The 23,350-nt window shown below is 65.5% G+C and overlaps 4 protein-coding genes across 9 annotated transcripts; 2 read left to right on the top strand and 2 right to left on the bottom strand.

Annotated features, from left to right (window-relative positions):
* Nucleotides 1-46: 46 nt before the first annotated feature.
* PDE4C (phosphodiesterase 4C) lies at nucleotides 47-11,156 on the top strand. 4 transcript variants are annotated; one of them, XM_069790384.1, is made up of 17 exons: nucleotides 47-104; nucleotides 666-715; nucleotides 1,312-1,532; nucleotides 6,060-6,248; nucleotides 6,334-6,370; nucleotides 6,481-6,545; nucleotides 6,667-6,716; nucleotides 7,288-7,433; nucleotides 7,562-7,655; nucleotides 8,185-8,363; nucleotides 8,447-8,545; nucleotides 8,617-8,781; nucleotides 8,864-8,963; nucleotides 9,053-9,207; nucleotides 9,292-9,414; nucleotides 9,622-9,804; nucleotides 9,877-11,156. In XM_069790384.1, the coding sequence occupies exons 2-17, from the start codon at nucleotides 674-676 to the stop codon at nucleotides 10,387-10,389; spliced, it is 2,361 nt and encodes a 786-aa protein (XP_069646485.1). In that variant the 5' UTR covers nucleotides 47-104; nucleotides 666-673; the 3' UTR covers nucleotides 10,390-11,156. The 4 variants fall into 4 exon arrangements, with proteins under 4 accessions (XP_069646485.1, XP_069646484.1, XP_069646483.1 ...); XM_069790383.1 differs by lacking the exons at nucleotides 47-104; nucleotides 666-715; nucleotides 1,312-1,532 and adding an exon at nucleotides 4,300-5,142 and having other exon boundaries at nucleotides 7,324-7,433; XM_069790382.1 differs by lacking the exons at nucleotides 47-104; nucleotides 666-715; nucleotides 1,312-1,532 and adding an exon at nucleotides 4,300-5,142 and having other exon boundaries at nucleotides 7,321-7,433.
* A 1,830-nt stretch (nucleotides 11,157-12,986) lies between these two features.
* Nucleotides 12,987-16,832, top strand: RAB3A (RAB3A, member RAS oncogene family). Its single transcript, XM_069790390.1, has 5 exons — nucleotides 12,987-13,095; nucleotides 14,126-14,353; nucleotides 14,636-14,754; nucleotides 14,895-15,019; nucleotides 15,445-16,832. Exons 2-5 carry the CDS (start codon nucleotides 14,126-14,128, stop codon nucleotides 15,633-15,635), a joined length of 663 nt encoding a protein of 220 aa, XP_069646491.1. The 5' UTR covers nucleotides 12,987-13,095; the 3' UTR covers nucleotides 15,636-16,832.
* On the bottom strand, nucleotides 16,292-19,540 carry MPV17L2 (MPV17 mitochondrial inner membrane protein like 2). 3 transcript variants are annotated; one of them, XR_011325912.1, is made up of 6 exons: nucleotides 19,223-19,540; nucleotides 18,803-18,973; nucleotides 18,419-18,495; nucleotides 18,201-18,329; nucleotides 17,653-18,108; nucleotides 16,292-17,090 (listed from the first exon to the last, which is right to left on the bottom strand). XR_011325912.1 is itself a non-coding variant. In XM_069790391.1 (5 exons), exons 1-5 carry the CDS (start codon nucleotides 19,395-19,397, stop codon nucleotides 18,043-18,045), a joined length of 618 nt encoding a protein of 205 aa, XP_069646492.1. In that variant the 5' UTR covers nucleotides 19,398-19,540; the 3' UTR covers nucleotides 16,292-18,042. The 3 variants fall into 3 exon arrangements, 1 of the variants encoding a protein (XP_069646492.1); XR_011325913.1 differs by having other exon boundaries at nucleotides 17,674-18,108; XM_069790391.1 differs by having other exon boundaries at nucleotides 16,292-18,108.
* Nucleotides 19,541-20,531: 991 nt separating this feature from the next.
* Nucleotides 20,532-22,810, bottom strand: IFI30 (IFI30 lysosomal thiol reductase). Its single transcript, XM_069790387.1, has 7 exons — nucleotides 22,483-22,810; nucleotides 21,506-21,685; nucleotides 21,353-21,427; nucleotides 21,169-21,264; nucleotides 20,926-21,078; nucleotides 20,757-20,825; nucleotides 20,532-20,668 (listed from the first exon to the last, which is right to left on the bottom strand). The coding sequence occupies exons 1-7, from the start codon at nucleotides 22,615-22,617 to the stop codon at nucleotides 20,603-20,605; spliced, it is 774 nt and encodes a 257-aa protein (XP_069646488.1). The 5' UTR covers nucleotides 22,618-22,810; the 3' UTR covers nucleotides 20,532-20,602.
* Between the last annotated feature and the right edge of the window lie 540 nt (nucleotides 22,811-23,350).

Raw genomic sequence — 23,350 nt, 5'->3', positions numbered from 1 at the left:
GCGAGCGGCCAGGCACGCACGTCGCCTTCCTTCTGCTCCGTTGCACTCAGCCGGGGCCGCGGCACGTTGCGAGGACCGTGGCACACCGCGAGGACCGGGCACCGGTAAGGGGCTGCGGGTGAGGGTGGGGGGCTGGCGGCAACACGGACCCCCGTGCCGGGGCTCGGCATCCCCCAGCCTTGGGTTAAGGCTGCTCCCGGTACCGGCCGGAACGCGGGGGACTCAACCCCAGGGGATGGGGGGGGGGCTCCGTAGGCACAACCGGCTGAGCCACCGGTTCCCCGGGGACGGTGGGTAACGGGTGCCCGTGGTTGATCATTAACGTGGTGCCAGCGGGTTCGCGGTGTGGTGGGTGCTGCGGGCTGGGGGGGGCCATCCCCGTGGCCTCGGGTCTACGTCCCCCGGGTGGCCCATCCTCATCCAGCCCTTTGGGGGCACCGGAGGTTTGGGGGGGGAGCTGTGCCGTGGGGGAGGGGGGGGGAGGCCGGTGCGGAGCCCTGAAACCCAAGGTGGGGGCTGAGCCCGGGCAGCTGCCACGGCTGAGACCCGGTGCCCGTAAATCACGGGCGGGAGGAACCCCCGTGTCCCGGCCCCGGGTGGCGGGGGGGGGGGGTCCTGCCGCTGAGCCCCCACCGGCCGCGGCTCCCGGAGCTCCCTCCCCGCAGGGACGGCGATGAGACGGAGCCGGACGGCACTGCCCTTCCTCGGTGCGGAGGTGAGACCGGCACCGGGACCGGGACCGGGACCGGGTCGGGGGGGGGGACACGACCGGGGGGGGTGTTCCCGAAGGGGGTGTCCCCGGTACGAACGTCCGAGCGCCGGGCCCCCGGGCAGCAATAACCGGGATGGCGGCGCTCAGCAGGAGTTAATTATCCCCTTAATGGGCGGTTAATTATTAGTCACCTCTGTGTAATTGCGCGCCGGCTCCGGGGGTTTTTCCGGTGGAGTTCCTGGGGGGGGGTCCCCCCTCCGGTGGCGACGGGGGGTGTCCCGGTGGCTCCGTGCGCTATGGACCGAGCCGGTCCCGGTACATCGGCTACGTCCTTGGCCCCGGTGTCTCCCCCCGGCCCCGGTGCCCCCCCCGCCCCCCCCGGGCCCCGGTGCCCCGGTGTGCAGCGCGGCACCGTGCTCGGCAGGGGGAGCCCGCGCGCTACCGGCGCCCGGTGATGGGGAGGGGGGGTCCCCGGGGGAGGGAGGGAGGGACCCCCGTGGTGCGGGGGGGGGACGACAAACACAGAAGACACCGGGCAGCAGCACCCTGCAGAGGTCCCCGGTACCGGTGCCCCTCACCGCCGCCCCGTTTCCCCACAGCGCTGCCGCGAAGCCACCGATATCGCCCCGTCGGGACCGGGAACGGGACCGGCAACGGCGGTAGGCGCCGTCCGACGGCGTTTCTCCGGGAGCCCCTTGCTGCCGCCGTTGGGATGCCGGTTGGCGGAGGGAGCCCGCGGTCCCGAGCCCGAGGGTACCCGGGTGGTCTTCACCATCGAGGAGAGCGGCCCCAGCAGCGGCGACGAATCCGAACCCCCCCGGTAAGAGTGGAACGGGGAGGGAGGGGAAGTGTTTGCTGGCTCCGGTGGTACCGGGATGGAGTTACCGGACAGGTCGCTGCCGTCGGTACCGCCTCCGGTTTCAGCACCGGCGGGCGGACAGCGGCTCCGGGGCACCGGCACCGGCACCGGCAGAGCACCCGCTGCGGCACCGCTGGGCTCGGGACAAAGCCCTCTGTCACCGGCACCGCTGCTCCGGCCCCGGCATGTCCGTCCTGATCAGCGTCTGTCCCCGTCACCTCCATCCTCAACAGCCCTGTCCCTGTCCCCTCCGTCCCCGTCACCTCCATCCCCATCACCTCCGTCCCCATCACCCCATCCCTGTCACCCTGTCCCCATCACCTCCGTCCCCGTCACCTCCATCCCCATCACCCCATCCCTGTCACCCTGTCCCCATCACCTCCGTCCTCAACACCCTCGTCCCTGTCCCCCATGTCCCCTCCATCTCCACCGACTCCATCCTCATCACCTCCGTCCCCATCACCCCATCCCTGTCACCCTGTCCCCATCACCTCCATCCCCATCACCCCCACCCCTGTCCCCCATGTCCCCTCCATCTCCACCGACTCCATCCTCATCACCTCCGTCCCCATCACCCCATCCCTGTCACCCTGTCCCTATCACCTCCGTCCCCATCACCCCCATCCCTGTCCCCCATGTCCCCTCCATCTCCACCGACTCCGTCCCCATCACCCCCATCCCTGTCACCCTGTCCCCATCACCCATCCCGGTCCCCATCCCCTGTCCTCATCCTCCTGACCCGCTCCTTGTCCCTGTCCCCTGTCCCAGCCAGGCTGGCCTGGCCCTGGTTGGAGATGACCTCGGTCCCTCCCGCTTGTGGCTCGGCCCCAGCTGTGCTGCTGCAGGGTTATTTTTGGGCCATTCCCCCCCCCCCACACACACTCCCTGTGCGTGTCCCAGCCCGGCTTGTGGGGACAACACGGGGCTGGCACAGCCGAGGGACCTGGCTCCGGTGTCACTCCCTGTCCACTCCCTGCACAGACACGTGTCCGGTGGGGACAGCCGCAGCCTGGGAGGGGACAGGGACTGGCTGTCCTGGGGACGAGGACTGGCTGTCCTGCGGCCAGTCCTGCCCCAGCTGTCCCAGGGACTGCTGGCTGCCAGGCAGCCCGGGGGCGGGCCAGCTCTGCCCCCGCCCCACCATCCCCCAGTGTCCCTCTGTCCCGGTGTCCCTCTGCCCTGATGTCCCCATGATCGTGCTTGCAGTCCCTCAGAAGTGAGGGGGCCCCCTCCACCAGGACCCCTATCTGGTGGGTTTCGGGGTCCCTGCAGGTGCTGCCATGGCGGGGGGGGGCCCATTGCCATCCCTCCTGGGTCCCTGCCAACTGCTGGATATTTTTGTGGCAGTCGGGAACAGCAGGTATCCATCCAGCTGCCTCAGCGGGGCCGTGGCGTCGGGCTGGGCAGATGCCAGCTCCCACGGCCGGGCCAGTGGCTCCCCCACGGGTGCCACTGCCACCGGCCGGGCCTCATCCTGCTGCTCCCTGTCCCCATCAGGCACGGCCCCAGGAGGGGGCTTGGCACGGCAGCAAGGGGGGGCTGGGGGCACAATGTGAGCCCTGGGGCGGGTTTGGCTCTCACAGGTCCCTCAGTGGCACCGTGGCACGGCCACACCGCATGTCTGGGATGCTCCAGGGTCAGACATGTCACTTGGTGGCACCGTGGCATGGCCACACCATGTGTCTGGCATGCTCCAGGCTCAGCCGTGTCTCTCCGTGGCACCGTGGTGTGGCCACACAGTGTGTCTGGGATGCTCCAGGTACTGACATGTCCCTTGGTGGCACCGTGGCACGGCCACACCGTGTGTCTGGGATGCTCCAGGCTCAGCCGTGTCTCTCCGTGGCACCGTGGTGTGGCCACACAGTGTGTCTGGGATGCTCCAGGTACTGACATGTCCCTTGGTGGCACCGTGGCACGGCCACACCGTGTGTCTGGGATGCTCCAGGCTCAGCCGTGTCTCTCCGTGGCACTGTGGCATGTCCACACTGCGTGTCCGGGATGCTCCAGGCTCAGCCATGTCCCTCGGTGGCACCACGGCACGGCCACTCTGTATGTCCGGGTCGCTTTTGCCGTGTGTGTCCGGACAGAGCACCCCTGCCCTTTCGGGAGCAGCTGCAACCTCGGGGACAGCAGGGTGGCCGGTGGCACAGGGCCAGCGAGGGACCACGTGCCCGAGCAGCCGGGTGCACACCGGGCCGATGCAGCCGGGGGGGGGGACCCGTTCCATGTGCCGACTGCCGGAGCCAGACAGTTGTTTAATTTCCCAGGCGCTGGGCGGGAGGGGGATGGAAAGTTTCCCCGGGGCCGCCGGGGCAGGGGCTGGGACGGCCGCACGCTTCCTGCTCTGCACCGGCGGGCAGCGTGGCCTCGCCGCCGTGCCAGGGGTTCCCTGAGCTGCGCCATGCTGCCCACCGCACAACACTCGCCGGGGACTTCACCGGCGGCGTCCCCCCGCAATTCCCCCCGCAATTCCCCCGTCCTCTTCAGGAAACTCTTGATGAACCAGAGCATCCGCCTGCAGCGGCGCTTCACCGTGGCGCATCCCCTCTGGTAAGGGGGGGGACGCCGGCGGGTCCCCGGCAAGGGGCCACGCTCGGCCCCCGGGTGGGCGGGAGGAGGCACCGGGCTGCGATGCCGGGACGGGGTCAGTATGGCCCCCCCCCGCCCCCCACCACTGTGTCACGTTCCCAGGGCTGTGGGGACGTGGGGGATGAGCAGGGGACAGCGGGGGTCACCACGCAGCCGGGGGCTGAGCCGGGCAGGGGGGAGCCGCCGGTTGAGCGTGGCTGAGCACTGGCGCACTCATTGCAGCGATGGCCAGGCAGGGACCTGGCAGATGTGACGGGCGTCTGCCCCACAGTGGCGGGGGGGCCGTGGCGGGGAGGGAGAGGGACTTTTCCCGGCACAGCAAGCCACCAAACCACCCACCGCAGCACAGCCGGGCACCTCACCGTGCCCCCCCCCCCCCTCCACTGGAGTTATATAGGGTTTGTTTTGGGGTGCCCCCTGCCCACACCCCGGTGTGCCAGTGGGTGCCGGCCCCACCTGCGTGGGCGCCGTGGGGATCAGCAGATCCCTCCTCAGCAGCAACAGCATCTATTTATAGCGGCCCCCGGCCCCCCCCCTCATCACCACTGCCATCCGGCACCGCCTGGCGGTTATTAATGCCGACAGCCTGTCACCGAAAAAAAAAGGGGGGGGGGATTGATTCGGCACCAGCCCTGTGGTGGGGGGCTCGTGTCCCCCCCTGCCCTCCCTGGGGAGTCGGGGTTGTCCCCTGGGGTGGCAGAGGGGGGGGTCAGAGGTGGTGGCACGGGGCTGGGAACAGACACGGGCCTCACCAGCGAGGCCGTCGGAGCCACAATGCGGCTTTGTGTCCCCGGTACCATCGGGGACGTGAAGCAGAGGCAGGAAAACAAGGGGCTGCGGGACGGTATGACGCGGTGCCTGGCTGGCACTGCCGCTGCTGGGGACGGCCACGCCGTGGGGATCGGGGTTACCGGCGGCGTTGCCGAAGCGGGGAGATGCTGCCGGGCAATCGGTGTCCGTCCCGGAGGCATTCCTGCATCGGGTAGGTGCCGAGTTCCCAGCGGCGCGATGGGGATGGGGTGGTCCCAGTGGTACCCCCCGCTTTCCCAGTTCACCCAGTGCACCGGGGTGGCTCGTTCCCGTCTCCCCGCAGCGGTGGCGGCTGCAGGAAGGGACAGGGGCCGGGTGGCCCTCGCCGTGTCCCCGCGCGCAGTCTTTCCCATGACCCCGAGGCCAGTGGAGCAGGAGGGGGGTGAGACGGCCATGGCCACCACGGGGACACCGCAGGTTCACTGTCCCCGTCCCCCGTCCCTCCACAGACCTGCGTGGCTGCCAGGTGGCTCCGGTTGGGGTGTCCCCAGCCCGCCACCAGCACGTCCCCAAGGGTCAGGGTTTGGTTTTCCCGGCGGTTTCTGTCCTTTGACGTCCCCTGGCTCTGTGCCGTGGCAGGGACGCTGTCCCCCTCCGTGGGACACAATGCCCGGAGCCAGGGTTGATGGAGGTTTTGGGACTTTTGAGGACTTGGGATAATCGGGGACCGTGGTGCTGGGGACAGGGAGGGGATGGGGCAGGCAGGGGCCAGCCCTTCCTGGGGTCTCTGGAGCCGGGGGCTTCGGGGCAGGGGGTCCTGTCCCACCTGGGTGACATGGGACAACCTGCCTTTGCTGGCCGGTGTCCCCAGTCCCAGACTCCACTGCGCTGGCAGGGTGCTGAGGGGGTCCGTGTGCACTGAGTTGTGCCTGTTCTCAGCACCGGGGTGAAGGAACCAGTGGGGCCAGACTGGGCAGTGGCTGGTGTCACCGCAGGGGCCACCGAGCCAGGGCGTGCTGGGCTGAGCGGGACGGTGGCACAGAGAGCCTGGCAAACCTGGCGGCATCCCTGGGCTGTGTCCCCGCGCCCGTTGGCTGAGGTCCCTAGGCCACCCGCCCCGTGCCAGCCTCGTCCCCTCTCCCCTCGCAGCTTTGACCTGGAGAATGGCCCCCCCGGCCGGGGCACGCTGGACCCCCAGGCCAGCCCGGGTGCAGGGCTGGTCCTGCAAGGCACCTTCCCCCATGGCCAGCGCCGCGAGTCCTTCCTTTACCGCTCCGACAGCGACTACGACTTGTCCCCGAAAGCCATGTCCCGCAACTCCTCCATCGCCAGCGACCTGTGAGTGTGTCCCGTCCCCCCCCCACTGACTCCCCTGGGACCCCCGGTCCCCTCCCTGAGGCTCACACTCCCTTTGTTCCTGCAGGCATGGAGAAGACATGATCGTCACGCCGTTTGCCCAGGTAGGTGCTGTCCCCACACCCCGGTAAGGAGGGGACACGGCCATGCACCCAGCACCGGGGTGGGTGTCCCAGGGTGGTCTGGCCAGCCCCAGTCCCCTTTCGCCTCCCAGGTCCTGGCCAGCCTCCGCACCGTCCGGAGCAACCTGACCCACCTCCAGGACCGCACCGGCAACAAGTGAGTCGGCTGTGGGATGGCGAGGGCGAGGGTCTCACCTGGGTGGGGGACTCCGACCCGTGGCAAGAGATGGGCGCTGCCCTGGGGGTCCTGGTCGCTCAGCCCCTCCATGTTTTTACAGGCGAGCGTCGAGCAGCAGCCTGCCCTCCGGGAGCAAGGCCAGCCTCGCTGGTGAGTGCTGGAGAAGGAGGGGGAAGATGGGGAGGATGCTTTTGGTACGAGCTGTCTGTCCCTATATCCCCAGGGATGGGTCCCGCTGGGCCCTGGGTGGGGGGAGCAGAGCTGCAGCTTTGCCCTTTGGGATCCATGTCTGGTTTTCGGCAGCTCCTCCCGCCTGGCCGCCCTTCGCGCCGCGGCGGCGGTGGAAAGGCTCCCGTTGACGTCAAACCTTCCATTAATAAAACCCAGGCGGTGAGCGGGGCCCCACGGGAGCCTGGCTGCCCTGGGGCTGGCTGTCACCCCACGGGGACGGCATGGCACGCCGTGTGCCAGGGCTGCTGTACGATGAGGATTGTGTGACAGGGCTGAGACCCGCTGCCTGGGGATGCTCGACCCCGGCCCCCGGCCCCAGCCAGTGCCCCGCATCCCCCTGTGCCCCCGTCCGCCCCGCTCAGGGGGTGATGTGAGCAGCCAAGCCGGTGAACCCCCGGGCTCGGTGTGGCACAACCAACCGCCGGGGCTCGGGGCGCCGTGGCCGGGACCCTGCGTGTGCCCCCGTGCTGGGTTGCCGTGCCATTGGCAGATCCCTTGCCAAGCTGGTGGGTGCCCCTGGCAGAAGATGCCCATCAGAAGCTTTCGCGGGAGACTCTGGAGGAGCTGGACTGGTGCCTGGACCAGCTGGAGACGTTGCAGACCAGGCACTCGGTCAGCGAGATGGCCTCTAACAAGGTAAGGGTCCCTGGCACAGAGTCCCCCATCACCCTGGGGGGTACCCCTGTACCACAGACCCCCCTGGGATGGGCAGCGGGGGGTCCTGCTTGCCCCCTGCACCGCTGAGCCCTGCCTGCTGCCCGCAGTTCAGAAGGATGCTGAACCGGGAGCTGACACACCTCTCGGAGACCAGCCGCTCCGGGAACCAAGTCTCCGAGTACATCTCCAGCACTTTCCTGGGTGAGGACCCTCCCCTGGGGACACCGCCTGGTGTCACCTCTCTGCCAGCAGCAGGGTGGGCTTCGCACCTGGGCACGAATCCTGTGGTACTGGGTGCCCGCTGGGATGGTGCCAGTGGCTGGTGCTGCTTGCTTCTTGCAAAGAAATTTAAAGGGGGAGTGGAGGGGGGGGCTTTCCCAGGTGTCCCCATGGGATTTGCTGTCTTGGGGGGTGTCACAGCCTTTGTCATGGCTGGGAATGCTGGTGTATACTGGTGCATACTGGTGTATATCGGTGCACTGGGGCTGTCCCTGTGGTCCCGAAGGGTGCCCAGGGCAGGGTCTGGGTCCTATGGCAGGCGGTTGGCCCCGTGCAGGGGGGTGAGGGAAAGCGTTGGGTATCCCCCATGAAGCCCCCCCCCCCCGTTGCCATGGCGTTGCGGTGCTATCCTTGCCAGCTGACATCATCAGCATGACCGGGGAGAGGGATGCTGGGGAGGGGGAGTGGGATCAGGCTCCCACCCTGCTCACGGCCCCCCATGCCGGCCCAGACAAGCAGCATGAGGTGGAGATCCCCTCGGCGCTGGCCAAGGACAAGGAGAAGGAGCGGAGGAAGCGCCCCATGTCCCAGATCAGCGGCGTCAGGAAGCTCACGCACGGCTCCAGCCTTGCCGCTGCCGGCATCCCCCGTTTTGGGGTGCGGACGGACCAGGAGGGGTTGCTGGCCAAGGTGGGCCCCAGCGTGGGTGACCCGGCTGACTGTGGGGTCCCCGGCGCTGGCTCCGCATGGACGCCTGTCCCTCTGGTCCCCAGGAGCTGGAGGACACCAACAAGTGGGGGCTCAATGTGTTTAAAGTCGCCGAGTACTCGGGCAACCGCCCGCTGACGGTCATCATGTACAGCATCTTCCAGGTGAGCATCCCAACAGTATGTCCCCGTCCCTGTGCCTGGATGGGGACGAGCCACCTCCTGCCTCCCTGCAGGAGCGCGACCTGATGAAGACCTTCCGCATCCCTGTCAACACCTTCATCACCTACATGCTGACTCTGGAGGACCACTACCACGCTGACGTGGCCTACCACAACAACATCCACGCTGCTGACGTGGCTCAGTCCACCCATGTCCTCCTCTCCACGCCTGCGCTGGAGGTGAGCCCTGATTGCCCGAGGCCACCAAGTGTGTCTGGCGGGGCCATAACACACCTGCAATGCCTTTTTTTACCATTCCTAGGCTGTCTTCACAGACCTGGAGATCATGGCTGCCATCTTCGCCAGCGCCATCCATGATGTTGACCACCCTGGTGTCTCCAACCAGTTCCTCATCAACACCAGTGAGCCAGGGTGCAGGGATGGAGCTGGGGGGGCGCGGGGGACCCCGGCATCCAGGAGCCACTTTGGGGTGACCGGTGCCATCTCGCAGACTCGGAGCTGGCGCTGATGTACAACGACGCCTCAGTGCTGGAGAACCACCATCTGGCCGTGGGCTTCAAGCTTCTTCAGGAGGAGAACTGCGACATCTTCCAAAACCTGAGCAAGAAGCAGAGGCAGTCACTCCGCAAAATGGTCATTGACATGGTATGGGGTCGGGGGGGGGATCTGGGCTGGGGGGGCTTTGTGGTGGGGTCAGGCTGAGCCCCATTCCTGCCTTGCCCTGCCCAGGTGCTGGCCACGGACATGTCCAAGCACATGAATCTACTGGCGGATTTGAAAACCATGGTGGAGACCAAGAAGGTGACCAGCCTAGGGGTGCTGCTGCTGGACAACTACTCGGACCGGATCCAGGTGGGTGTGGGGACACAGGTGGGGAAACCTTCCTGGAATTGCAGGTGTTGGTCCTGGCTCCGGCCAGGGCTGCCAGGATGTCCTGTTTGGTGCCACCACCCCTCCCAACCCCAGTTAGCCATGGCCAAGGAGGTTCCTGGCGCAGGGGTGGTGGCTCTGGGGGACAAAGGACTTTTTAGGTAAGCGATGCCGTGGCTGTGTCCGCAGGTCCTGCAGAACATGGTGCACTGCGCCGACCTCAGCAACCCCACGAAGCCGCTGGAGTTGTACCGGCAATGGACTGACCGCATCATGGTGGAGTTCTTCCGCCAAGGCGATCGGGAACGGGAGAAGGGGATGGAGATTAGCCCCATGTGCGACAAGCACACCGCCTCCGTGGAGAAGTCCCAGGTGGGGCAGCGGTGTGGGGTTGGGGGGGAGGCCACAGAGTCGGGCTGGGGGCTCAGGTCTGTCTTCCCCCAGGTGGGCTTCATCGACTTCATCGCCCACCCGCTGTGGGAGACGTGGGCCGACCTGGTGCACCCCGATGCCCAGGAGATCCTGGACACGCTGGAGGACAACCGGGAATGGTACCAGAGCATGATCCCGCGCAGCCCATCCCCACCGCCCGAGGGACCTGGAGTGTCCCCCGCCACCACCGACAAGTTCCAGTTCGAGCTGACGCTGGAGGAGGAGGGTGAGTCGGACACAGAGCTGGAAGGGGCCGAAAGCCCCTTGGATGAGGACAACAGCGGCTCCAAGACACCAGCCACAGACGACTCGGAGTTGGCCGACACCGAGCATCTGTCACCCGGCCCCGGGGACCAAGATTCACCTGTCACCCACCCCAGGGACGTGGACAACCGGCAGGCGCTGGAGGGGACGCTGCCGAAGGATGGCGGTGGTGGCGGGTGCTCGGCGCTGGGGCCTGAGGGCAGCCAGGGCCTGTGCTTGGACACAGAGGGCAACGTCACATTCCTGCCCCTGAGCACGTAGCAGCACTGGCCGGTGGGTCCCCTCGCTGCCATGGGGACGTGGGACTGGGCGCTGCCCTGGCAAGAGCTGGGGGCAGTGGGCTGGCAGTGGAGAGCACCGGCACCGCAGGGACCGGGGTGGCCGCCAGGACGTGGAAGGATCCTAAGCGTGTCCCCATGCAGGAGCTGGGCAGGTCCTGATGGGCACAAGGATGCTGCTTGCCCTCTCCCAGCAACTGTCCCCTGCTCCCATCCAGCGTCCCTGTCCCCTTCAGACAGGGCTTGGGGACACTGTGCTCCTGCCCCATCGCAGCCCTGGGGACATCATGCCCCACAGGGCTCCAGGAGGAGGTCCCCCACGGGGCCAGGCGTAGCCAAAAGCATTTCGGCGTCTCTCTGGTTGGCCCCTTGCAGAACAGCAGCCCCACGGCGGGACGGCAAGGTGGGTGAAGGGTGCTGGAGACAGACCCCAGCACGAGGGACCTCAGTGTGGCCAGGCACCAGGGCACAGCACAGGCACGAGTCAGTGGTTTATTTATTTGGGGATAGGTTCACTTTTTAAAGCCTTTTGTAGCTCACTTTTTAATACAAGCCTCACCTAGGTGCACTCACACGCGTTCCTGTGGCAGAAAGATGCATTTCTGCTCTGTGATCAGCACTCGAAATGCTGTGTTTGTACTTTGCACTTTGGGCCCCAGCGGGCACTGCAACCCCCAGGGCAGCCGCCGGGGTCCTTTTGGTTTCTTCCTTCACCTTCCAGAGATTAAACCTGGTTTGTTCCCCCCAAAATGTGAGACTTGTAAGCGCCTCTTTTTACCGTGCTGCTGGCAGGGGAGCCATGGTTGTGCCGGTCAGGCCAGTGGCCCCAGAGACCGGTGTGGTTGGTGGCCCTGTCTCCTGCTGGGCAGCAGGGAGGGCCCTGCTCCGTCTTTGAACAAAAGCAAGCTCCTCCCTGGAAATGTCGATCCATCACTGGCAAACACAACCGGCTAAGGTAAATATTTAATCGCCGGCTTGGCGTGGCACAGAGCCCGGTCCCCCTCTCTTCCGCATTGCTCCCAACGGTGATTTGTATCTGCAAACATGTCCCCACCCGTGGCACTCTTGGCATGTGGGGCCCCGCCAGCTCTCACCCCACTGCCCGCCCCGTGCTCCCCCATCGGCAGTGAGGCTGTGGGAGCTGGATGTTCCTTTCCCAGCCCAGTTGGTTTCCAGGGCTTGGCCAGGAGTGCCGGGTGCTGCACGGGCGGGTGGGTGGCTCTGTCCCATCCCTGCCTTGCAGGTGGGTGCTCGGGCATCCCCTGCTCTCTCCCAGCAGAGAGGGGCTGCGTGCCGGCAGGTCGATAGGAACCAGGTGAGGCTCTGTGCTGCCAGAGCTCCGTGGGTGGCCTCATGCTGCACCCAGATCCAGTCCTAGGCTCTCTGCCAGGCTGGGAGCACAGCAGGAGCTGGTTGAAAAAGCCCTTTTCACCCCTTGTTTGGCTGAGGGGCTTGCAGCATCCATGCACCAAGGAGGGTGGTGGAGCCTGTGCCTGGAGGAGGTGAGGGGCAGTAGCCGGATCCATCCCTGCCTCCCGGTCGTGCCTTGACGGACTGCCGCTGCAGTCCCTCTGCTTCTGGGTGCTCCAAGCCGTATTCCTGCTGGGGGTGCTGCCGTCGGGCAGCTCCAGTGCCCACCGTGTCCGTCCAGGCTCCAGGCAAAGCCCCAAAGAGCCAGGGGCATCTGGCTCTGTCCTCCCACCGGCTGTGGCATCCTCGGCGAGTCCCTGCGGTGGTGAGGAGCTGCACCAGGATGCAGGCCCTTGAGTCCCCAATGGCCGACGTGCTGCCACAGGCAGGGCAGGGCAAGGCAGGGCCAGCCTAGGAGGCTCCAGGCGTCTGCCGGGCTCCGGGCAGGGCAGAGGCAGGCCCGGGCGAGGGCAAGGCTGGTGGGCAGGGGACCGCTGCTGCCCCAGGGCCTTGGACCCCCCCCCCGGGTCGGGCCTCCGCCACCCTCCCCATGGGGCCCGCCATATGCTGCCTCCCCTTAATCCCCGCTGATTGCCTCAGGGCGAGGGAGGACGCAGGGGCCCGGGCAGGACATGGCCGCCCACCTGGGCCCCTCGCCTCAGCTTGGGCCGGGCACTGGGGGTACTGGGAAGCACTGGGAGCAACCGGGCTTCACCTCAGGGCCTGGTGCCACTGTCAGGGGATGGAGTCAGGCTGCCTGTGGCCGCAGGCCTGAGGGGGGCCGGCGATAGGGGGTCATGTCATGACATCGGAGGCTGTGAGGGCTCGCCCCCCCCTTCAGCGGCGATGACTCGCCCCCCCCCCCCGAAGGGTGAATGGTCCGCCCCGCGCTCCCCCACCCGGCGTGGGGATGGTTCAGCCCCCAGCCCCTGGGCTCCGCCGGACCACACCACTGCGCGCCGCGAGGGGGGGAGCGGCGCCCACCACCGCGCCGGGAGAGGGGTGTGTGTGTATGTTCTCCTTCCCCCCCCACCCCGCCCAGCCTATCACCCACCAGCTGTCCATCACAGCGCGCTGCCAGCCAATCACCACTCCCCCCGGGGGCCTGTCTACTGACGTCCAGCTCTCATTTACATACTTCTCCCCGCCCATACCCCCCCACACCCACCCACCCCCCCCCGCGGCGACGTCATCCGGGCTCTGCAACCGCCGGGGCGGCGCGCGCCGCTGCTGCAGTCGCTGCAGGAGGAGGAGGCGGCGGCGCGAGCGCGGGCTGGAGGTGAGCGCGCGCCCCCGCCCCCCCCCCCCCCCCCGGTTCCCGGTTCTTCCCCCCCCCCTTCCCCGTTCACCCCCCCCGGCACCGGGGACGGTGGTGGCACCGGGGAGGGGTGTGTGTGTGTGTGTGTGTGTGCTGCTCGGGGGGGATGGCGACTGCAGCGGGGTGGAGCGGGGGGGGGGAATCGCGTTCTCCGGTTTTGGGGGGGTGGGGTGGTTTTTGGGGGTGGGGGGTGTCTCTCGGTGCACCGGGGACCGGGTGGGTGCAGCGGGTTCGGGCCTGCGTGGAGGAGCAGGGGGGGGTTGAGCCTCCTCCCTGCAGCACCCTGCACCTCCTCCCTGCAGCACCCTGCGCTCCATGCACCCCCCCCACCCTGCAGCACCCCCACCCCACCCCCCCCACCCCCGAAGCAGCACCCTGCACCCCGCAGCTGCCCGGCACCCCCACGCTCCGCCCTGTAGCACCCTGCATCGTTCTGCAACCCCGGGCCAGCACCCACTTCTGTGCACCCCTGCCCAGCATCACCCACCCCCACGCCCCAAGAGCACCCCCCCCTCGCCAAAAGCACCGAGCACCCTCCCCGCAGCACCGCGCTGTGCCATCAGGGTGGGCACGGCGTGCGGGGGCATCGCTGCAGGTGCCATTTTGCAGGGGAGGTGCAGGAGAAGCTGCAGCACCCCGGTTGCCAGCTGTACCCCTGCCAGGGTCATGGCTCCCCCCCCCCCACCCAGTGCTGGCAAACCCCGGGGTCTGCGCCCCCCCCCCCATATTTTCTGCTGGCACATTCTTGGGGTGACCGCACTGGGGGGTGACGGGAGCTGGCCTGGCTGAGCGACCCCCCCCCCCCCACCACCGATGGCAGCACACCTCGTTTTGGGTGATGCTCGCCCATCCCAAATCAAAATATGACTTAACCGCGTCCGCACCGGTGGGAAACGGCTCCGGGTGCCAACCGGGGCCTGGCGTCGTGTTGAGTTTGCAACCGCCGTCCCCACGTCGTCCCCCCGTCACGGCCCTCTCCTCCGCCTTGCAGATGGCGTCCGCTACCGACTCCCGCTATGGACAGAAGGAATCCTCGGACCAGAACTTCGACTACATGTTCAAGATCCTGATCATCGGCAACAGCAGCGTGGGGAAAACCTCTTTCCTCTTCCGGTACGCCGACGACTCCTTCACGCCCGCCTTCGTCAGCACCGTCGGCATCGACTTCAAGGTCAAGACCATCTACCGGAACGACAAGCGCATCAAGCTGCAGATCTGGGTGAGACCCCCCGGGGGTGTCCCCGTCGGTCCCCACGCCGGCGTGGGGGTGTGTGGCACGGCGGGGAGGTGGGGGGGGGTGGGATGGTTGGCGTGGGGTTGTTCCGCTCTTCGCCGGGGCTGGAAGCGCCGGGAGCGATGTCGGTAGGGAGGGACGTGTCCGTGGGGACCCCACTGTGCCCCGAGGGGTGGCCGGACGCTGCAAGCTGCCGGTGTCCCCATGTCCCCGGGGGGTTAACATGCCACGTTTCCCACCCCCCCTCCCCCACTTTGCCCAAACCAGGACACGGCCGGCCAGGAGCGGTACCGCACCATCACCACCGCCTACTACCGCGGTGCCATGGGCTTCATCCTGATGTACGACATCACCAACGAGGAGTCCTTCAACGCCGTGCAGGACTGGTGAGTTCCCTGGGGACATCCCCCCTCACCCCCCAACCATGTTGTTGTCCGTCCCCCCACCACCTTCACGGGCATCCCCCTCCCGGTTCCGTGCTCTGCCCCTCCATCCCGCGTGATTTCCCTCTTTCCCTTCCCCGAAGGTCCACCCAGATCAAGACCTACTCCTGGGATAACGCCCAGGTCCTGCTGGTGGGGAACAAGTGTGACATGGAGGACGAACGTGTCGTCTCCTCGGAGAAGGGCCGCCAGCTTGCTGAGCACCTGGGTGAGTTGGCCGCCCCCCTCCCCGCCCCATCTTCCCACAAATAATTTAATTAGGGGCTTAATTCCCTCGCCGTAATTCTTCTTTTTCAATAGCAGCGGTGACTTGTCACCTAAGGAAAAAAATAAGGTGTAATTAAGCCGTGAGCGCCGGGGTGCGATGGTGGTTTTTATTACAGACCTGTAAACCTGCCGCCGGCTGCGGAGAGGTGCCGGGTGGGGAAAATTGGGTGTCGCTGGGTGGGCGCAGGGGCAGGTTGCAGCCAGGTGGTCTGGGCGTGCAGCACACGCAGCCCTTTCCATCTTTAACGAAGGGAGGAGGAGCCGTGAAAGGTTTCCCAGGTCGGGTGGCTGGATGCAGGGCGGCAGCGGATGGGGTGGGGGTTTGCAGCCCTGATGTCGTTGTCTTGTGTCCCCCCCCCGCCCCAGGTTTTGAATTTTTTGAGGCCAGCGCTAAGGACAACATCAATGTCAAGCAAACCTTCGAGCGGCTGGTGGACATCATCTGCGAGAAGATGTCGGAATCGCTGGACACGGCCGACCCGGCAGTCACCGGCGCCAAGCAGGGCCCCCAGCTCACGGACCAGCAGGCCCCCCCGCACCAGGACTGTGCCTGCTAGGGCCAGCCTCCCCACCCCCGACCCCCCCAAAAATCGGTCAGTGCACCCCTCCCTGCCACCCCCCCCGCCCCGAGCCCCTCTTCTTGGGGGTCCTGCGGGGGCTTTTGCTGCTGATACCTCCGAAAGGGCTGCGGCCCCTCTAGGAGCCTTCCCCCCCCCAGTTCAGTTAGGCTGTGTCCCCCCTGCCCCTTAATTTATTTTTAAGCCTGGGCTGGTAGAAAACTCCCCCCATTCTGCTTTTAATCGCTCCACGAGCTCCACTCTCCGAGAAATATCATTTTCTCTGTCTCCTCACCGCTGCCGGCTCCCATCACCACTGGTCCCATTCCCTCCCCGGGGAGCAGGGATGGGCCCCCTGCCCGGGGTTGGGGGGCTGCGATGGGACCCCAAAACCTTGTCCTGGCTGGGAGTCCCTGTGTGTCCCCCTCCCGAGCCTGGCAGCGATCCCACCTGCCCAAAAAGCTCCTGGGGGCTCTTTGCACCCGGCTCCCCTCCCCAGATGAATGGATATTTCCTAACTCTTGTTTATTTGTATAAATAGATGCTAATTTATGCTCCCGCCGTCTTCCTCCTTGTACATAAGAAAAACTCCTTGTAAATAGGCATAGGAAGTGATGCTGTGCGCGTGACCTGCTGTGCTGTGGCCGTGTTGGTGCATTTATTTTTTATTTTTTTTCTCTGTGTGGTAACCTTGCTTGTGAATATCACTTTTGAAAAATCTATTATTTAAAGGTTTAAAAAAAAAAAAATACATGAGCGAGGCTAGCCAAGCAAGCTGTAGCAAATTAGCCCCAGTTCAGGGATGGGGGACCTTTGCAGAGCCCCCGGTTTTGGCTCATGGGGGGCGAGCAGGGCTTGGAGGAGCGTCACTAATTTGCTACAGGGTGTTTGGCTCCTCGTGTGTTCCTGTAGTACCGTGCTTCTGTGGAGACTGTGAATAAGTGGATATTCCCGTAGCGATGATGGACCCAGAGGTCTTGCTGCCCTCTTATTTATTTTTCTTGGAGCGCTGTGTCTTTATTTTACTGATTTCCCCCCCTCCCAGACCCCAGTACCATCTTCCTCCCTTCCCCTTTCCTATTTTTTGTGAAGTTTACTTATGGAAGAGTTACACTGTACTGTACAAATGTCAAAAGTGTCAAAAGAGTACAATTTCCTAAAAATCACTGTATTAAAGAAATGTTGTGAAGAAATAAATCAATGCTGAGCACCGGTTCCTTGGGGTCATTGCAGGCGGAGAGGGGGCAGCAGGATGGTCCCTCTGCTTGGTGTCGATAACCTGGGCTCTCCTCGGCCCAGCGCTGCTGAGCTCGTTGCCGGAGAGGAGCGAGAACGATCTGGTTTCTTAATTAGCATTCACCAAATGGCTCCTGCCATGGCTCAGCAGCTTGGCTTGCTGCGGTGGGAGGGACGGTGTCCCCCAGGGGGTGGGTGGCAGGAGGGATGAGGACAGAGCTGTAAGTAAGACAGAGCTTTAAGTAAGGCACAGCTTTAAGTGTTAGGGAAAAAAAAGAAGTCACATTTAGGCAGTTTTGATCGATGCTGGAAATAATAAATAAGAAGTGCCCAGGTTATGGAGCGAGTGTCCATCTTGCCCAGGGAGCTGTGGGGCTGGGAGAAGTGGGGGGCTGTGGTCCAAACCCTGCAAAAACTTTGCCTTAAAAACCCCCAACCACCTCCATGTCGACTCTGCCGCTGTCAAACCTGGCGGCGAGCAGGTGGCGGTGATCACACCGCTATTTTTATAAAGATTGGGTGGCTGCAGCCCAGCCCAGCCAAGCCCACACACGGCACCGGGAAGGGGGGCTGCAAGGTGGAATGAAAAGGAGCTGAGTGACTTCTCCCTTCAGCTCGAAGACAAAAAGCAGCAGGGAAAGGGCTGAGGAGTGGCACTGAGAGCAGAGGGGCAGCATCTCTCTGCCAAGCAGCCGAAGCCAGAGCAAGGCAGGGACCCGAGTGGCTGGCTCTGCAGAAGAGCAGAGGAGGGTGCTAGAGGGGAGCAAGGGGCCAGCCTTGCCTTGGAGAAGGGAAAAAAAACCTGGCTGCAGCAAAGGGGAGAGCGCTGGGGCCCTTCCCTGGGGGCTGAAGGCAAAACGTAGCTGCGGCAGCTCCTCCCCACCCCGGGCAGCGCGGGTTCTGTGGAAGAATACAAAAAAGAAATGGCTTTACAGGCTAGCCTGTGACACAAAATTGGTTAAAAATACCCAAACCCATCATTGCAATCAGTAGATGAGTTAATCGGCAAGATCCACCCAGGCTGCAGCGAGCTGCAGACAGCGGTTGTGGTGGTCTCCAGCCATCGCGTTCACTGGATGGATTGAGCTGTGCCCACTGCGATGCCCAGAAAATCACTTGCCACAGGCAGGAACCTCTGAAAAAGTCGCAGTCGTCGAGAGCAGCTGCCTCTTTACAGCCCGACACCGCGCTGGTTCTCACTTGGTGAGTCCTTCTCTGCACTCGGGGGGCTGCCAGGCTAGAAAATAGGAGATGGCACATGTTTGGCGTGAGCCTGGCTGGTCACAGCGGCGAGGCACAGCCACGTGGCACTGTGGTGCCACTGCTTACCCTGTGTTTGAGGTAAGAGAGGTAGGTGTCCCAGCCCAGCGTGATCACATTGACGTAAACCACCCGGTACTTGGGCGGGACGAAGAGGAAATTCACGAGCTGAGCCGCCGGCCAGACGCACCAGTCAGCCTGCAGAAAGCAAAGAGCAGCCAGGTGCTCCCCACCAGACCACGGTCCACACCACGGGTGGGAGGAAAAGCTCCGGGAGGTGTATTTACCTTGTAAAACTCCCAAAATTTCTCCTTCAGCTCCTCCCAGCTCTCCTCTAGAGACTGGCCCTCCAGTGTGCCCATGCCTGCGGGAACAGACAGACATCAGTGGGGATGGGAGTGCTCACAAGGCTCCACACTGGGGAGTGAGGATGGGAATTACTGTCTCAGCTGTGCTGGACACCAAAAAATACCCAAAAAACCCCCACCGTGGGAGGGAAGGGCAGTGCTGGCACCAGCCAGAAGGAGGGAGCTTCAGGAAACCCACGTCCTCCCCACCAAGGGAGGGTGACAGGCGTCATGCCAGCACCCACGCACCATAACACGTCACCGGCAGCGTGGGCCACGCACAATATTCAGCAACATTGACATAAGGCGGGTGCCACCACGTACCGAGGAAGTACCAGGCGCCCAGGGCGGGCGAAGCCACCAGCTGGTCGATAAGGACTTTCTTCAGGACGGTTTTTAGCCCCCGCACACCCCGCGCCGGGAAGGCAGTGTCCAGCCAGAGGTACCAGTAGTGCATCAGCGGGCCCATGCTGCAGCCGACGGCGAACATGCGTCCTGCAACACAACACCGCCCTGGTGACCAATGAATTATTTATGTGACCCCCTCCCTCTCTGCAACTCCCCCCCCACCGCCCCCGAAAGCAAATCCGGCTCTGGGGAAGGCACAAAGGGAGCGTGGTTTTACGTGGTACTGGGGAGCTGGACCCTAATTCCCCCCGCTACAATAACGAGCACTAATGAAAGGCGTCAGGCTGCCCTGCACCCCCTCCCCAGTTCATGTGTACCCCCCCTCCGGCTTGTCACCTGTGCGGGCCACCTGGGGCTCGGTGTCCGGGTGCCGCCGGCGGTGCCAGGCCTGCTGCAGTGTGTCGCCGGCGGCCAGCAGCGTGCCGCAGCTCGCCGTGTTGGTCAGCAGCAGCAGGCGGCCGGTGAAGAGCGGCTTCCAACAGCGCAGGAGCCGCCGGCCTCGCGCCAGCATCCTGCGGGCAGACAACCCCCCTTGGCCCCCCCTGCCATGGGGGTCAGTGGGGATGTAGCCCCCACACACAGCCTCCCAGTTACCCTTGATGTAACCGCCCTCCCATCACACCGTGTCCCCCAGTTACCCATGCTGTGCTCCCCAGTTAGCAATGCTGTACCCCCCCAGTTCCCCCTGTAGCCCCCCAGTTAGCACTGCTATGCCCTCCCAGTTCCCTCTGTGTCCCCCAGTTCCCCCAGTTAGCACTGCTGTAACCCCCCAGTTCCCGCTGTGCCCCCCAGTTAGCACTGCTATGCTGTCCCAGTTCCCTCTGTGTCCCCCAGTTATCCATGCTGTGCCCCCCAGTTCCCCCAGTCAGCACTACTATGCCCTCCCAGTTCCCTCTGTGTCCCCCAATTATCCATGCTGTGCCCCCCAGTTCCCTGTGTCCTCCAATTATCCATGCTGTGCCCCCCAGTTCCCCCAGTTAGCACTGCTGTAAACCCCCAGTTCCCCCTGTGCCCCCCAGTTAGCACTGTTGTGCCCCCAGTTCCCCCTGTGCCCCCCAGTTAGCACTGCTATGCCCTCCCAGTTCCCTCTGTGCCCCCCAGTTATCCATGCTGTGCCCCCCAGTTCCCCAGTTAGCACTGCTGTACCCTCCCAGTCCCCCCAGTTACTCCTGCTGTGTCCCCCAGCCCCCCCTGCTGCCCCCCCGTCACTCCAGTGCCTCCCAGTCCCCCCAGTGACCCTTATGCCCCGCCGTTACCCTCGCTGCACCCCCAGTCCCCCTCTCCGGACACCCCCCCCTCACTCCAGTTATTCCTGTACCCTCATTTACTCCCCTGGACCCCCCACTGACCCATCCCAGACCCTCCCAGTTCCCCCAGTCCCCCCCAGTTCCCCCGTCGGCGTCCCCCTCCCCCCGCTCACCGGCGCGCCCGCGCGCTTCCGCCCCCGGCACGCGGAAGAGGGGCGGTGTCCCGTGAAGGGGTCTTCTTCCGCTTCCGGCGGCCGCCATGACACCTACCGAGGCGCAGGCGGCCGCCATGACACCTACCGAGGCAGCAGCGTTTCCGCGGTACCGGGAAGAAGCCAGGCCCGGAGCCCAGCTCCCGCTCTTCCCCCCCCCCCCAGCCAACACACCACTCCGGAGCCTTTTTGTTTTTCCACTAAAACCATCTTTTTTCTTTTTATTCACCGCTCGCTCAGTGCTCCCACGTCGTCCCTCAGCGCCTGCAGCCAGCCGGGGCCTTCGGGGCCCGCGAGCCCCCACAGGCTTTGGGCTTCTCCCCCTGCCAAAAAGCGGCCGGTAGAGCCCCGGTGGGGATGGGGACGTGTCCCCCCAGCCCCCCCCCCACCTCCCCGGACCCCCATTCCCACCTGGTAGAGGTGGCAGATCAGCCCCAGCAGCGAGGCCTCGGCCTGCGCCTGCAGCTCATCCGTATGCTTCTGTGGGAGGGGGGAGAAGAGATGGAGCCGGGTCGGGGGGGTCCCTGCTGTACCCCGCTCCCCCCCCCCCCCCCCAGTCCCCCCCCCCAGGCCACAGTACCCCGTTGATGACGATCCAGGGCACGTATTGGTGTGGGGGGTCGAGCGCCTCAGTCAACTGGGCGTTGCGGTGCATCAGGGCGGCCCCCACGTCCCCCTGAACGCAGGCGGCGATGCGGCCGCCGTCCAGCTGCGGGGCATAAACCTGCAGGCACTGCCGGGACACGGACACGGACACATGGTGAGATCAGGGGGACGGGGACGTCCCTGAGGCGGGGCACAGGGGATGGAGAAGGGGACGTACGGCTTCCAGGTTCTTGGTGACGGAGCTGCCCGACTCCAGGCAGAAGATGACGGGGAAGTAGGTGCTGAAGTTCTTGGCCTCGTGCATCAGGCAGGTCTACGGGGGACGGGGCAGGCGGTGAGGGGCTGCCGGACACCCCCCAGCCCCGTGCCGGTACCGTGGGGACAGGGACCGTCGCTGTCACCTCGATCATGTTGCCCAAACATTCCTCCGGGCCGTGCTGGCACTGGAAGTGCCACTTCCCGCTGACGTTTCTCTCCTGCAGGACCAACCGGTCTGAGCGGGGCCGGTGGTGCCCCAGCGAGCGCCCGCGGCACCGGATCGGGCCGGCTCCTACCTCGGCATTGCCGTAGGGCACCAGGGTGATGCTCAGGACCTCCTCGGGCAGCAGCAGCCAGGCGGTGAAGAGCTCCTGGACCAGGAACCCGCGGCACGCCGGGCACAGGCTCTCATAGAACAGGCTCAGCTCCACAGGGGCGGCCGCTGGGCGCGAGAGGTTGGCACAGCGGCTCTCCGCCTGCGTGCGGGAAGGTTTCGGGGTACACGGCGGGGAGAGTGTGTGTGTGTGTATGCAGCCCTCCCCCCCCCCCCCCCCATATTTTCAGGGGATGGGGCAAAGCTCTTGGGATGTGGGGCAGGAGGGGGACGAATATGTGCAGGGCCCAGAGGGAAGTGAGAGTGGCCAGGGGCCTCCTGCAGCCACAGGATGCTGTGCGCTGCCGGCACGCAGTGCTGGGGCTTTCCACAGGAACTTCCCCAAAATATTTTGGGGGAAAACATATCCGGCAGCGCCAAGATGTGCCTGGGTGGGTGTACAGCCCAGCACCCACCACTGGGTTGGGGCTGCAGCCCCGCGGGGCTCGCAGGGCGCTGCCGAACCCGCCATCACAGCGATGTCACCATCCAGGGATGTTCAGGGCGGAATAAGCTGAAAAGCTATTTTATGCTGAAAAAGCAGAAGTGCCAGTGACGCCTAGGGAGGGCTTGGGCTTGGGGTCCGGCTGCAGCACGGTGCTTCCCTGGGATGCTGGGGAATGCTGCGGTGCCAGCGCAGCACGGGGGCTCTGAGCATCCCCACAGTGTGCCAGCCTGTGCCACGGGGATGCTCAGAGCCGGCACTTGCACTAAGTACGGCAGCCAGCCGCTGCCCTGACACCGTCCCCGCGCACCCCATCCCTGCTTGCCGGGCAGGCACCCAGCCCCGTCCGTGCCATTTCGGTGGGACATGTCCCCGCGTGCCGGGTGGCCCTGCCCTGGCATGGGCTGCCAGCGCGGGTGGGTGGCTGCGGCAGCCCTGGCACCGGCGGCTCTGACCTGGCAAGCGACGGCGATCTCCCATGAGCTGCACCAGAGGTGGACCGGGTAGTCACAGCCGGGGAAGGCCACCCCGAGCCCTGGGGCCAGCAAGGCCACCAGTGCCAGGAGAGCCAGTGGCACCGCAGGGGCCATGGGGACGGTGGGGTGGCGTGGAGGCGAATCCGTCCCCGCGAAGACTTTTAAAGCCCGGCTGCGCCCGCCTCCGCGCGCCCTTCCTGCCCGGCTCAACCGGCCTCCTCATGTGACGCCGACGCTGCTGACTCACGCGGGGCCAGCCAGCTCTGGCCACCCTGTCCCGCCAGGGGCCACAGCCCCGAACTGAGGCTTTGGGGTCACAGCCCCTCTTCCCAGCCCCGCTGGCGGCTGACGCTTCCCCACAGGTTGTGACAGGTCGGGGACAGAAACCCAACTCTGAGCAGCTCACTCTCGGCGTCTCCCAAACAGGCAAAGGGGTGGCTCCTTGCCCGACCCCTGCCGCTGGCTGCCGAGCCCCCACGGAGACCCCCTGGAGCTGGGAGTGGGTGCCGAAGCACCCCCAGGTCGGCAGCTGCCCAAAACACCCCTTGGGCTTATTTCTGGGATTGAGCGTGGAGGAACCTCGTACTTCCCCCGCTGTTTATAGCTGTTGTTTCCGGCTGTTTCTCACTCCTTCGGGCTCGGCTGCCGCCTCCTCGCTTGCCTGGTCAGAGAGCCCGGGGCTGGCTTCTGTGTGCCCCAGTCCTGCAAGACCCCGGGGAGCAGAGTCCTGGCACAGCCCAGCACCAGCTGGGCCACAGGCCACATCCTGCACCCAGCCCAAGAGCTAGGGAACAGCCCTAACCCCCTCCGCTCCCCCAGCGTAACACCCCTCCCACAGAAACCCCCA

This window comes from Haliaeetus albicilla, chromosome 8 (assembly GCF_947461875.1).
Source record: "Haliaeetus albicilla chromosome 8, bHalAlb1.1, whole genome shotgun sequence".
Classification (NCBI taxonomy): Eukaryota; Metazoa; Chordata; class Aves; order Accipitriformes; family Accipitridae; genus Haliaeetus; species Haliaeetus albicilla.
Note: the sequence above shows the minus strand (reverse complement) of the source record. Positions and strands in the feature narration are given on the sequence as shown.

Excerpts from the sequence above, each read along its gene's own strand:
- RAB3A (XM_069790390.1), top strand. The coding sequence starts at position 14,126 with ATGGCGTCCGCTACCGACTCCCGCTATGGACAGAAGGAATCCTCGGAC. Across the intron at positions 14,354-14,635 it reads GCATCAAGCTGCAGATCTGG|GACACGGCCGGCCAGGAGCG; the intron begins GTGAGACCCCCC and ends TGCCCAAACCAG. Across the intron at positions 15,020-15,444 it reads CCAGCTTGCTGAGCACCTGG|GTTTTGAATTTTTTGAGGCC; the intron begins GTGAGTTGGCCG and ends CCCCCGCCCCAG.
- IFI30 (XM_069790387.1), bottom strand. The coding sequence starts at position 22,617 with ATGGCCCCTGCGGTGCCACTGGCTCTCCTGGCACTGGTGGCCTTGCTG. Across the intron at positions 21,428-21,505 it reads TGCCCTACGGCAATGCCGAG|GAGAGAAACGTCAGCGGGAA; the intron begins GTAGGAGCCGGC and ends TTGGTCCTGCAG. Across the intron at positions 20,669-20,756 it reads TGATCTGCCACCTCTACCAG|GGGGAGAAGCCCAAAGCCTG; the intron begins GTGGGAATGGGG and ends GCTTTTTGGCAG.
- MPV17L2 (XM_069790391.1), bottom strand. The coding sequence starts at position 19,397 with ATGCTGGCGCGAGGCCGGCGGCTCCTGCGCTGTTGGAAGCCGCTCTTC. Across the intron at positions 18,974-19,222 it reads GCCCCAGGTGGCCCGCACAG|GACGCATGTTCGCCGTCGGC; the intron begins GTGACAAGCCGG and ends GTTGTGTTGCAG. Across the intron at positions 18,496-18,802 it reads GGGCGCCTGGTACTTCCTCG|GCATGGGCACACTGGAGGGC; the intron begins GTACGTGGTGGC and ends CTGTTCCCGCAG.
- PDE4C (XM_069790381.1), top strand. The coding sequence starts at position 4,385 with ATGGCCAGGCAGGGACCTGGCAGATGTGACGGGCGTCTGCCCCACAGT. Across the intron at positions 9,208-9,291 it reads GCAAAATGGTCATTGACATG|GTGCTGGCCACGGACATGTC; the intron begins GTATGGGGTCGG and ends TGCCCTGCCCAG. Across the intron at positions 9,805-9,876 it reads CCTCCGTGGAGAAGTCCCAG|GTGGGCTTCATCGACTTCAT; the intron begins GTGGGGCAGCGG and ends GTCTTCCCCCAG.